At 41.4% G+C, this 13,462-nt stretch overlaps 1 protein-coding gene across 1 annotated transcript; it reads right to left on the reverse strand.

Annotated features, from left to right (window-relative positions):
- Positions 1–3,439: 3,439 nt before the first annotated feature.
- On the reverse strand, positions 3,440–5,682 carry LOC114628320 (histone H4). The gene is made up of 2 exons (XM_028776287.1): positions 5,351–5,682; positions 3,440–4,151 (listed from the first exon to the last, which is right to left on the reverse strand). The coding sequence occupies exon 1, from the start codon at positions 5,660–5,662 to the stop codon at positions 5,351–5,353; it is 312 nt and encodes a 103-aa protein (XP_028632120.1). The 5' UTR covers positions 5,663–5,682; the 3' UTR covers positions 3,440–4,151.
- Positions 5,683–13,462: the final 7,780 nt, after the last annotated feature.

Consider the following 13,462-nt stretch of genomic DNA (forward strand, 5'->3'; position numbering starts at 1 on the left):
TGGTATATGGTAAAGGAAGCCTTAAATAAAAAGAATTAAAATAGTTAAAATTTACACTTTGAAGATTTAAAAAAAATCAGGCACTAGATGTTAAACAATAACTAACCATAAAAATGTATTAACCTGCTTTTGGAAATATGACACTAGCCTTGGATGACTGTCCCAATAAATACATCTTTTCAGAATTGTAATACTTGGATGATTTTTACTGTGCCAAATAACAATGATGTCACCTGTTCTATCCGTGCTTGCTTTACTGAATACATCTTTTAGAGTGGTAATACTTGCATTATTTTTGTGCTTTACTGTGCCAAATGTCGTTATCTGTCCTGTCCATGATTGTTTCACTGAATACATCTTTTCAGAGTTGTAATACTTGTTTTTTAATGTATAAAAACCCTTGCTTGAGAGCTGCAAAATACACTCAGATTCTAACTGTCTCTGTGTTTGTTTCTGTTTGCCACCACCGAATCCTTACCCACCTAGCCTTCAAGGACCCTTGTCCCAGGGTCTCCCATACCCGCCTGAGGTGGTCCGTGGCAGAAAAGCAATCATGCACAAATGAAATCTATGCAGCTGTTGTCCAGGGCTAAGGTTAGGAAACATGGGAACACACTTTCTTTTACAAAGAGCTGTCATGGGCTACCGAAAGGTTCCCATCCTGGCTTACTTTGGGCAGTCCCTTATTTCAGATGGCAGGTCCCCTGGAGGGATGTGTCTCCTACCTCTCAGGGTCCCAGATGCTATCTTATCCATTTTTACAAGGAGCTGCCATGGGCTTCTGAGATGTCTCCATCCTGGCCTGCTGCAGGCATTCCCTGTCATGGTATGCTGTCCTCAGCACTAGTGTTCTAGCAGGCTCCCAGCATAAAACAGAGACTGGACTGTTAGTCACAGGAAGATTTCTGTTTTGTTTCTTTTTGTTTTTGTTTTTATTGATTTTTGTATACTGCAATTTTACTATGTCCTTAATTGGTCCATGAGGTTTCTAGTAGACTCCACATGGTCTTTTAAGTGAAGAATCCTACTTTAGCTAGAAAGAGTTTCACTTCCTTGCTTTCTAGTATTATGCCTTATGTCTTTCTCTTGTGTGGTTGCTATAGGTAAGACATTCACCATTATGTTGAACAAGAGGGCAGGACTGTCACCATTGTTCCTGATTTCAGAGGAAATGCTCCAAGTTTGTCTCTATTTAGTACAATGATGCCTATGGGTTTGTTGTACTTAGCCTTTATTATTTTGAGGTATGTTCCATCTACTCCTAACGTCTCCAAAACTTTTATCATGAAGGCATGTTGAACTTTAACAAACGCTTTTATAGAGTCAATTGAAATAATTATATGTTTTCTGTCCTTGAGTTTATTTCCATCCCTTTTTTAGAATTTAACATTTCCTCAATATTTCATAAAGGTTTACTATACACTTGTGATAACTTTCCATTGAATTATTCAATAAGTTTTATTTTGTATATCTAAATTAAAAAAGCCAAGTTTACTATGTAAAATTTAACTCAAATATCATTTGATAGCTACAGTTTTAATATCAGGAACTGACACAGGACAAGCTAATAACTACCAGGTGACCTTTCTGAGATGAGTCTGCTTTGGATTATTAATCTATGACAGATTTTTCTCTGATAAGCAAGGCTCATTAGAAATTCATTTTAGGAAAGATTCCTGCTATTAATATGCTTTTTCTGTTATTATTAAGTACAATCACTAGGTATTAGCCCACCCTTTTGAGCAGATCTCTGTAGAACTGTACAGATGTGTAGTGATGCTATATAGACAAATACATTACTTCTTAATTCTTAATGATGATCTTAGAAGAATTCCTAAAATTATATCAGTATTTATTAAGCTCTTTTATAGTGGGACTGCTATTAGGTTCTCTCTGATGATCAAAATTGCAATGAGAATTCTGCTAGTCCACAAGTGTCACCAGTTAATTGTTTCTGAGATAGTAAGCAGTCATTCTATTACTCATAGCACATTTCAAAAGATTGTAAAACCATTAACCAAAGATCTTAAAAGGGAAACATAATGATTTATAATAGGTGATAGAACAGAAGATAAAATATTGACTGGGTTTATCAATAGAAAACTTCATTACTAACTTAGTTATGTTTTTTAACTCTCAGTGAGCCAGTGGAGCTGTGACAGGTGATGAATGTTTAGCCAGATAATTACTCCTGATGGATATGCATGTAACCTTTCTCTGTTGTAAACTTCTTGCACGATTTATGATTGGAATTTATGTGTAAACTTGTGATGAATTTTTTTTACCATGTGATCATGTATTCTGAAAGATGTGTAAGTGCTGAGGACAAAGAGAAGAGACAGAACTAAGCTGGTGGAGAACTTTTCAGACAGAATGCTTTTTAGATAGATCTGAACAGAATTTTCTAGAATAGAACAGAATAATTTTTTAGTCAGGACACAGAACACTATAGACAGAACTGGACTCAAGACTTAGAAGTAAAGGCGTAGCACTGGGAGAAAAGGCATTTAGAGTAAGAGCATTATTGTGACCTCAGAGCAGGAGGAGAGAGCAAGATTAGAAGGAGAATGCAGAGTGGAATGACTTAGAAACTATAAGGTAACATTAAAAACTAAGAGAGCAACGTGCTGAATGCAGAGAGAAAGAGGGGGAAAAAAAGCTGCAGAGAGAGAAGGAGCAGGCAGCTTCTCCTCACCATGGGGCAGAACAGGCCCTTTCTTAATAAGGCAGGCTTGGTCTTATTAAAAGGAACAGAGCTTTCTTCTTACAGACTTGAATTTAATTCATTCAGCATTAAAAGGGAAGAAACTTTTTCTTTCTCTGTGCGATAAAGATGGGAGCTCATTTATCATCCAGAATGAGTGAGTTCTTTCTGCACTGGTGCTTGGTCTTTTGTTTCTAATGCCTAAGTATAGATGTATGGCTAAGTATGTAATTATGTATACATGCAAGCTGGACCTAACTGATTTAAATGGAAGTATATAAATGTGCATTTGTGAACCTGTATGTTTATGTGAGTTTGTGAATACTTGCTTATGTCAGTTTTTTTCTTCTGCCAGCATGATTCTAGCAATTAATCCTTTACTTAATACCCTGCTGTTTAAGATGAGGTGCTAAATGCCAGAGACTGCAGTTTCTGGTCTCAAAGGGACTCAAGCAGGTCAGCTACAGTAGCAAAGTGACTTAGATTTAGATATGTAAATATTTTTATTAATTATTCTCCTAAGACCAATTCTTAGCCCCATATCTTGTAAAACTAAATCTTACCCACCTTGGACTCTCTTCCCCTTCTGCTGCCTCAAGAACTACAGCAAGAAAAAAGACCCTTCAGGGCTGGCTCCTGCTGTTACTTAGAGATACATGACTAAACTTTTTATTATTACTTTTTTTTTTCCAGTTAAAGGATACATTTTGAAAGAGAAAGCATTATAATAGGTTATAATAGATATTTTTGAAGTTTACTAAGTAAGCACAGGCCATGTAATTTCCTCATTTTATATAAGACAATTTGGAAATAGTCATATACAATTGTGAAAACTGCTATTATACATTGTTTATAGAAAATTGAAAAGAAACTGTACACCCCTCAATTAGCAAATGGAATTTCATCAATATGAAGGTTTACCAACTATTTTAAAAGATGTTTTAAGATAAAACATATTTTATATTCCTCATTAAGAAAGTAAAATATAAAAATGCCAACAGATTAGTTTTGTTCCAATGTGTATTATGATTATTTGACTGCATTAATAGACAAAACATCTGGGGATGTATTGCAAGCTCTTGGAATTTTACATTATCCATAATTTTGATCCTGTAATATCTAATAGATAACTCTTTCTCATACTGATGTCAATTCATGCACGGTATATTCTGTTTTGTCAGCAACAAACAGTTATTCATTTCCATATACTTGTCAAAGAAAGACCCATGACACAAAGTTCAGACTGACAACCAATTTTTCCAGAGGTATCAGAACGTTAAATGCAGCAGCATGACAATACAGCCAAAGACTTCGGGTGGTAGGTGGGGTTCAGGGTAGAAGAAGTACAGATGCTGAGGGTAGGCCCAGTTTTTGGAAGAGTTCCAACTAGCTGTCTTTCTCTTGAAGGTCATCCACAACAACGATCTGCAATGCCAGAGACCTGGGACTAAAACAGACAGGTTGAGGATCTGATTCTCAAGACACTGGAGTTTATCCTGAGAGACCCAATATCTAAGAAAGAAAGACACTTGTCACACAGCACCTGGACTAGTTTTAGATTTTCTATGCCATAAAAGCCCACTTCTTCACTCAAAATAACACAGCAACAATTATTTTGGACTGAATGTGCCAAGTCTACTGTGCTCTTCTACCAGCAGATGAACTCTTATCGGGTACACTCTTAGTTGCTTTTACAAACTATCTTCTCAAACTTTACAAAAATATCCTATTAAACATTTTCCAGTATTAGCATGAATACTTAAGTATTGTGAAGAAAATGTGGTATTTCATCCCTGTTTGCAGAAGAGTGAGCAGATTTTCTATAAAATGTCCTATTAAGCTCCATTTCACAGGGATAAAGTTATTGCCCTTAGTAAATAAAACAAGCAAGCTCTTTATCTTTTGATAACTTTATCATTGAAACACACAGAAGTAAACATTAGATTTATTATACCATATCATTATGCATCTGTTCCAGAGGTGAACCATACTTGGAGAAATTCATAGTCTTGGTATCTTGGCATTATAAATATTACTTCCTGGTACGATTTGAAATTACAAATGTGATAGTTAAAACAAGATCCTAAAATGTGTACATATGCTGGAGAACCAGCTGGTGATTTTTTTAGGGGGTGGGTTGTTGTAGTCAGTTATAAGTCTCAAATCTTACTATATCAGTGAGATCACAGAAAAGAACATTGTGTCCTAAGCATAAAGCTAGAAAAACAGCATTTACTAAATTACGTAACATATTCAAGCTCTCAGAAACTCCAATCTTTCCACTGTTCAAGTGAGTATTAAGAAACCTGGCATTTACCAAATAGTATACCTTAATCTCAGAGTATTGTCATAATTCAAAAGGCAGACAACAGAAACCAAAGTAAACATTGTGGAACACCTCATATAAATAAAAACTTGCATATGACGAACGTGTTATTCTGAGCAGCTCAGAATGCTTGTCACAGAAAGTACAAGGTAAGGTTAACAGGTTAAGTAAGAGAGACCAGCCAACTACTCGTCACAGAGAGTAGTTTTATCCCTCTTCATAAGATATTTCAACACCAGACTATGCTACAGCGCTTTAAGGAATTAAGTGGGTGGCCCTGAAAAGGGCCTTTTGCAGCAATTAAAAGCACAATGGCTTACTTAGCCGCCGAAGCCGTAGAGGGTGCGGCCCTGGCGCTTGAGCGCGTAGACCACGTCCATGGCGGTGACGGTCTTGCGCTTGGCGTGCTCCGTGTAGGTGACGGCGTCACGGATCACGTTCTCCAGGAACACCTTCAGCACACCGCGGGTCTCCTCGTAGATGAGGCCGGAGATGCGCTTCACTCCTCCGCGCCGGGCCAGGCGGCGGATGGCGGGCTTGGTGATGCCCTGGATGTTGTCGCGGAGAACCTTGCGGTGGCGCTTGGCGCCGCCTTTGCCAAGGCCTTTACCGCCCTTGCCGCGTCCAGACATGACTACACTCTGAGAAGCTGAGAGCAGATATGCTGACACTGAGCCTCAGCGCAGCCTTTTATAGTGCCTGGGGCGGACCGAAATGAGAACCTGCAGAGAGGAGGCGGGAAGTTGTGCCCGTCGCCGTGGGGGAGGGGAAGACTTTAAAAAAAAAAAAAAAAGGCGCCTCTTGTTTCCCTGTCTGTGCTTTCTAACTCCTCACCCTGTTTTAAGAGTTGAGAATCGAGCGCTCAACCAATGCACTGACATTGTACAGACTACAAAAAGCCATGCGGCTGCCTAACAACCTGTCATCCCGTTCAGAGAGGACACTGCAGGTGGCTGCTAAGGTGGTTTGGTAGTCACTGCACACGTTCTAACATGTAATCGGTGCTGTGAATTGTCTTGTTTATTTTCTACAGTGATTAAATTTCAAGTAATTTCCATTACTTAAAACTTTCAAAAGGCCATTTTAATATGTTTATATTAAACCGATTTCACAGAAGTTCAGTTTGGTTAGAACCATGCTCGCCCCACAAACTGGGAAACCCTGTCTGCTCTCCTTCCCTCAACCCCATATGCTCGGAGAAAACTCCAGGCTAACATGTTGTCACCCTCGTCAAAGAGTTTCTGGCAACCAACCCAGGCTTGGAAATGAGCAAGGCAGGGTCCAAACTCCGTCCTCAGTCACCCTTGGCGTGCCTGCTGCAAAATTTATTCAACGGGGGGGGGGGGGGGGTGGTCTCCGAAAATCCAAAATGCCTGACTTTCCTTTGTTCTTTGGCCTTGCTGAGGTACACTCCAACCAGTCTGGATGGCCACCAGAGGGCACTCCTGACTATAACATGTATCGTGATCTTGAAATTTTCCTCTGGTATAGGAATAAATGGTCTGAACTCCCTTTTGTCCACGTTATTGGGGAACTGAATTCCTGTTCTTCCCTCTGTAGGCAGTGCTCGATGGCTCAGGTCTCATTGGCCAAGGTTGCAGCGCCTCCAGACATACAAACCACCACCATCAGCCCTGACTGAGCCACCTGAATCACTGGGTCTACACCCCTTCTCTGAGTCTTGTCTACCCCTCCCCCTCCTACAATGCTACCTACGTGCTTTGTCTAGTGGTCAGCATTCTCTGTACTCAAGCCTTCTCCTTATCCACCTAACTGCCCCCCCCCTACTTAAGTCTTCTTTTCTATACCAATCCCTTCTGTCTTTGTGACAAAGCCTGTGAGAAGTCAGCCTCGCCCCCTTACCCATGTTCCTCTGCTCCGCTCTTCCCTGCCCCTCCTTTTTCTTTACAGGCTCCACCCAATGGTCAACCCTCTCCTCTTTATCCACCTCCACCCTCCTTGCAATCTGTGCCTCCTGCCTCTTCTGCGAAGCTGCAACCCACACTCTCGCCCCATACACACCCTGGCCTACTACCCCTGTATCCTCCCCTGCAGCCTCTCATACAGGGTCCCAATAAACCTGTGCTCCCTTCTGCCCTCTCCAGGAAATAGTCAGAGTTGAGCGTGTTCGAGTTCATGTTCCTTTCTCCCTCCAAGACATCTCACACATTGAAAAACTGCTAGGCTCCTTCTCTGCCAACCCATCTGCCAGTGTTAAGGCGTTCCGGTACCCTTGCCAGTCATTAACATGGCACGACCTTTATGTTGTCCAGACCTCCACTTTCACACAGACCAGACCCACCTAGTGGTCCATTAATAGTGTTGTGCTTGTGAGTCAAGTTGATGAGGAGCAGTTTTATTGACTGGCTTTGTGTGTTAACTTGACACAAGCTAGAGTCATCAGAGAGGAAGGGGCTTCACTTGAGGAGATGCCTACATAGGATGCAGCTGTAAGGCATTTCCTCGATCAGTGACCAGTGGGGGAGGTTGAGGCTCATTGTGGGTAGTGTCATCCCTGGGCTGGTGACTCTGGGTTCCATAAGAAGACAGGCTGAACAAACAATGAGAGGCAAGCCAGTAAGCAGCACTCCTCCATGGCCTCTGCATCAGCTCCTGGCCTCAGCCCTGCTTGAGTTCCTGTCTTGACTTCCTCCAATGATAGATTGTGATCTGGATGTGTAAGCCAAATGAACCCATTCCTCCCCAACTTGTGTTTTGGTCATGGTGTCTGGCCACAGCAGCAGAAACCCTAAGACACCACATCTCCTGTCTAAAGCTCAGCTATGCTCTCCTGCTATAATATACTTGGACGTTCAACTTATCCAGGGCTCTAAGTCCTTCATCTCCAACTGCGTGGGGCTTGAGGGACTTAAAGCCCCTAACTATGGTGGATCAGATTCTTTCATTTTTTTGGGCCTGGTTGGGTTCTTCAGACATTGCATCCCCAATTTTGCTATTATGACTAAACCACTATACCAAGTGGCTAAGGGAACACCTGACGGGACTCTCACTCACGTGGCTATGACTTCTTTCACAGTCTTCTAGGCCCTACTACCTCTTTATTGATGAGAGGCTGGAGGTAGCAAGAGATGCTGTTGTGGCCCAACCTTTTAATTCCTCCCACTGAGCTGTTGCTTTTCTGTGTAAACAATTGGACTCTACTGTGTGCAGGTGGGAGCCATTTCTGCAGGCCCTAGCAGTGGTGGCTGAACTCTCCCAAGAGGCCCTCATGATCACCATGCTTCAGCCTCTTACTTTATATGTCATCCAATACCTCTCCAATCCCCTGAGACATTTCCTTCTCCCTCTCCCTCTTCCTCTCTCCTTCCTTCTCTTCCTCCCCTCCCGCCCCACCACTCTCTCTCTCCCTGGATCTTCATGGGTCCAGACCTTTCATCTGTTACTCCTGGAAAATTTCCAGGTCACCTTGGCCCCTAGACCTGCTTTAAACCTGGTCACCCTTCCTGTTCCATTCTCTTCCAATACCACTTCTGCCCACTCCTGCTAGAGGAGGGGAACCCTATGCTCACCCTGACACAGCCTCTTAGACCCTCTCACAAACTCACAACTCATCCTTTGTGTGGATGGAAGTTCCCTTTTAGATAACTCAGGAACCCCCAGCCAGCTTATGTGGTTGTTACCTCAGCTGAACCAGTTGAGGCAAACCACTTCCCAATGGGAGCCTCTTCACAAAAGGCTCTAACCCGCTCACTCCATATTGGACAACATGGTGCCATCTACAGTGATTAGAAGTGTGCCTTTCTAATAGCTCATAGTCACTCTGTCCTGTTTCCACAAAAAGAAAGGGGTTTCCTCATACCCAAGGGCACTCTTGTTGTGCCCTGGTGTCTTTACAGCCATGCTCTTAGAGGCCCACCAACTCCTAGCAGAGTTGGCCATAATTCACTGCCAGGAGTATCTCTAGAAACCCAGTGGCTCTGGGAAATTGCAGGACTGTCTCAGGTGTCTGGGATTTGGCTTCCAGCTCCTCTAGACCCATGGGTCACATCCTCTTCCTGACATCCTCCTACAAACCTCAGTACCAAATGGAGGAAAGAAACAAATCTTTGGCAAAGAGGCCACACGGGAAAAGATGAATGCCTTTCCATGAAGCACTGCCTTATTCTTTGTCAGAAGCAGGCACCATGGGATATTCTGTGGTTGGGATCAAAGGGGTGTCTGACTGTCTCCTAAGGGACATCGACAACTCAATGGTGTCACTGGTCTTCCTCCAGTGTCAGATCACTTTGGTGGCCCAGGTGTCCATGTAGAACAGGAGAGCATTGGAGCTCTTCACAGCAGACAAGGGAGCAGCTGCATGTTCTTGGGAGAAGATTGCTGTTACTCTATCAATGAACATGGTCTGCTAGAAACTCCACAAATTGTCTGAAGTCACTCCACAAATTGTCTGAAGCAAATACAGGCAGGGCACATCCCTGTTCCAGTCTTTCTGGCAGTCTTCTTCTTCACATGGCTAGCTCCCCTCACAGGGCTGGTGATAATCACCTGTCTATTCGTTCTCCTAACACTTTGCATCCTTGATTTTTTCAGGAACAGATTGAGCACGGGTCCACAGACTCCCGACTCTTCAACCTCATGCCATCCCTCTTCAGCAGCAAGTAGCCAGATCTGAATCAGTGCCCCTATCACCAAAGAGGTTAGGATGTTTGGTTGGAAAACCTGCTTGCGTTTCCTGCATAAGCTGGGAACCCCCCATCTGCTTTCTTTCCCTCAACCCCACCTCCAGGGAGAAAACTTAGGTCTAACATGCCGTTATCTACTCAAGTGTGCCTGTTTAGAGGCTCAGCTTTTGACCATATATGGGCACAATCCAAGCTCCTAGCTGACAGTCAGTTATCATCCCTCACCTAAGACCTATAAATCCCCCCCTTGCCTTGGTCTGGGTGCATGATTTCCCTGGCCCTGTCTTTATTTTTAATTCCATCTATTCTGGCCCATATTGCATTGGCAGAAAAATCTAATATTCACAACTTAGATTTAAAAATTTATATTTAATTTCTCTTGACAGACGGAGGCTGACTATTACTGGTAACACTGAGTAAAATTCTATTCTTTAATTTAATCAATATTTCTTGGCAGAGGGACCCTACAGTGCCTACAGTGATACGGTTTAAACTGGTGTGGAAAAAAAAGTTAAAAGTGATAATGTGCACTTAATATTCAGTTATAACCATTTAAGCATGTGCTTTAAGAAAGCTCATACATTTAATCAATACATGCTAATGAAGTCTTTTCCTATGATAAAGTATGTATTTCTGACCATACTCTAAAATTTAAATACTTTATTTAATTTGGAGAATTGGTATTGTTGACCAAAGACCAACTTTTCATCACTGGGGGTGGGAGATTCTTTATTAGGGAGCCAAATATGAGTGACTGTGGCCCCCAAAACGTAGCTTTAGTTGCTTCAAATTCCAAATTCCACATTCAGTGAAGTAGCTATTCCTTGAACTTTTTATAGTAACAGAACTAAGAAAATTATAACCCAAGGCATTTAAAAATATATTAGTCTGTATATGAAATCATTGTCAGGTTCAAAAAATACTCCATTTCTTAAAATTCCAAAAGCCAGCCCATATATCTAGTACTGCACTCAATCTGAACTGTAAGAGAATTTTTATTGGTTAGATAAAAACCAGCATTCCTCAGGAACTTGTCAAACTGGTTCCCAGTGGCCAAAAGGAGTCGTCTTCCTTACCTTTGGCAAAAGGGACCTATGGCTACCTATGGCTGTATATTAAAACTCCTGATGGCCCCCAGGCTCCCTCAGTATCACAAGTACCTATTATACATTTCAAACAGGTCAGAAGAGGATGTTAGATTCCCTGACACTGGAGTAATGACTGGATAATTAGTTGAGCCACATATGGATGTTGGGAACTGAGCCAGGGTCCTCTGAAAGGACAAATGTCCTTAACTGCTGAATCATTCCTACAGTCCCTTCATAAAAAAAAAAAAAAGAAAAGAAAGAAAGAAAGAAAGAAAGAAGGAAAGAAAGAAAGAAAGAAAGAAAGAGAAAGAAAAGAAAAAGAAAAAAGTTTTAAGCATTGTGATTTCTGGTAAGATTTTTTAAAAAATCTAAAATCAATTTAACATTTTAACAAGCATATTGTACTCCTTCATTAGTTAATCTGAGAAGACTTGTATTATGGAGATGGCAAGTAGTGGTTGGTATCGTCCCTCATCTTAAAGGTCCCGGCCAATACGGATGACTATTCCCTTAACAATGAGTTGAGCAAAGCTACACGGTTCCTCATGATGCGGTGACTCCCAACCATAAAATTATTTCACTGCTACTTCCTAACTGTAATTTTGCTGCTATTATGAATCATAATGTAAATATCTGAAATGCAGGATATCTGATATTCAACCCACAGTTTGAGAACTGCTGCTCTAAAGGCCGTGGAATATCTTCTGTTGTGTTCAATAAATACAGAGTGAAGAGACCTTTGTTAGAGACAAACATCATTCTCTCCCTCCCTCTCTCTCTCTCTCTCTCTCTCTCTCTCACACACACACACACACACACACACACACACAGAGCTCATACGATCGAGAGACATACAGAGACAGAAGACATAGGGACAGTAACAAGACAGCCTTCATTTCAGTCAGGCACAAATTCAGACTCATTAACATTCACATAGACATTAAGACAGAGCAGACAGAAGACACAAGGATCATAACGTTGATAGAGAATTCAAATTTGTACTTGTTCTTGGCTTTATTGACTCCAAGGGGGAAGTGTTGAGGTTTGGCCCGTTGCTATGTATGGTAATGCTAAATACTGGCCCAGGTTGCCTCAGGGAGGAGAGAATCCTTCTGTACACAAAGTGATGCTTGTGACCTTGCTCCTTAGTTTAAAATATAGGTTGAATATAGATGCTGACAACTGATAGCTGGGCAGAAGAGACATAGGTGGAGTTTTGGTTCCTAGGCTTGGGGTCTGAGACAGAACTGAGAGTAGGAAGGGAAGGTGGGGAGAGGAGAGAATGCCATTGGTTAGGTGAGTCAGGAAAGGAGGACCATGAGGGCTGGCCAATTGGAGTTAAGAGCTGGGTTATTGATAGGGGAGTATACACTAATAGCTTAGAGAGTAGATGTCTGCCCAGCTCTAGTGTATTAAAGGCTTATTATAATTATAAAAGCTGTATATCTTTTATCTGGAAACTGAATGATCAAGGCAGGGTAGAAATTCCTGATGGAGATTAAACATTACGAAATATTATTTCATGTTCTTTGCATTAGTGGTGACGCAGAGTTAATCACTAATTTATTTAATCTGCATAATATTCTATCTAGTTTCTTCTCTAAGCTGCTAAACCCCTAGTAATTATTGGCCCCAAGGTAGGGTGGGACAATAGGATGAGCTACAACAGACCTTAGTAGGACCTTAGACCTTAGCACTGCTGACTCCATGATGGAAATAACATTCAGGCCATAACACTCATCACATAGACTTGGTAAAAAGAAAATGAAAGACATAATCCATCAAGGTCTGAAGTTCTAAGAAAGTCTTTAAATATATTAATGCTGCTTTTTGCCTTCCATAGCTCTGCTTCTTGCTAACTGCTTTTGCTAACTGAACTATGCCAACTTAGGATATGTTTTGGTGATTAAAAGTTCACCCTGAGAAAGGCTCAGTGTTGCACTGGGATCCTGAATACCCTGTATAGTTGCCAGATGGAAAATAAAGACTTTCTGGCTAATCCAAACTTTCTATTGGTTTAAACCGGTGTCAGAATAGTCTTCTCTGGTGGATATACCACAACAGAGCTTTCTAAGTTATGGTCATATATTTTATTTTGGACCTTTAATAACCTGCTATGCTCAGAGACTCTTCTCATTTAAAGGTTATACATGTAAGAATTTCTCTTTGTTCTTCAGTCTTAGAAAACCCACTTACAAATCACCTGATGGAAACACTACCTTGTCAAAGGTCATGTGTTTATATTTGAGTTACTCCTTGTTTTCAGGTGACTTACTCTAGAATTAAACTTCAATGCAACTGGTGACATTAATAGGTACAAGGATACACACACACACACACACACACACACACACACTTAAAAATTAGGCCAACAACAAATTAGGAAAATTATACAAACTGAAAAATACCTACAAAACAAAGTCCAAAGGCTGTATTAACATGGCCTCCCAGGACTTGGCCATGATTGGGGCTGTGAGGAAATAAAAGACTCACGGCTAGAAAGCTGAGATTTGATGGACTGGTCTCCAGGCTGTAGATACCACACCCACAAGTTCAGCATGTTTCTTATATAGAGTTGCACAGGAGGCAGGATTGTTGCATATAGCTGGGCAAGGAGGGGGGGTTATTACATACATACACACATACATACATACATACATACATACATACATACATAAGCAAGGTGGCAGGATTATGGCAT

Source organism: Grammomys surdaster, unplaced genomic scaffold (genome assembly GCF_004785775.1).
Source record: "Grammomys surdaster isolate TR1022 unplaced genomic scaffold, NIH_TR_1.0 267, whole genome shotgun sequence".
NCBI lineage: Eukaryota > Metazoa > Chordata > Mammalia > Rodentia > Muridae > Grammomys > Grammomys surdaster.

Bases quoted from the DNA above. Each gene is read 5' to 3' on its own strand.
- LOC114628320 (XM_028776287.1), bottom strand. From the start codon at position 5,662: ATGTCTGGACGCGGCAAGGGCGGTAAAGGCCTTGGCAAAGGCGGCGCC.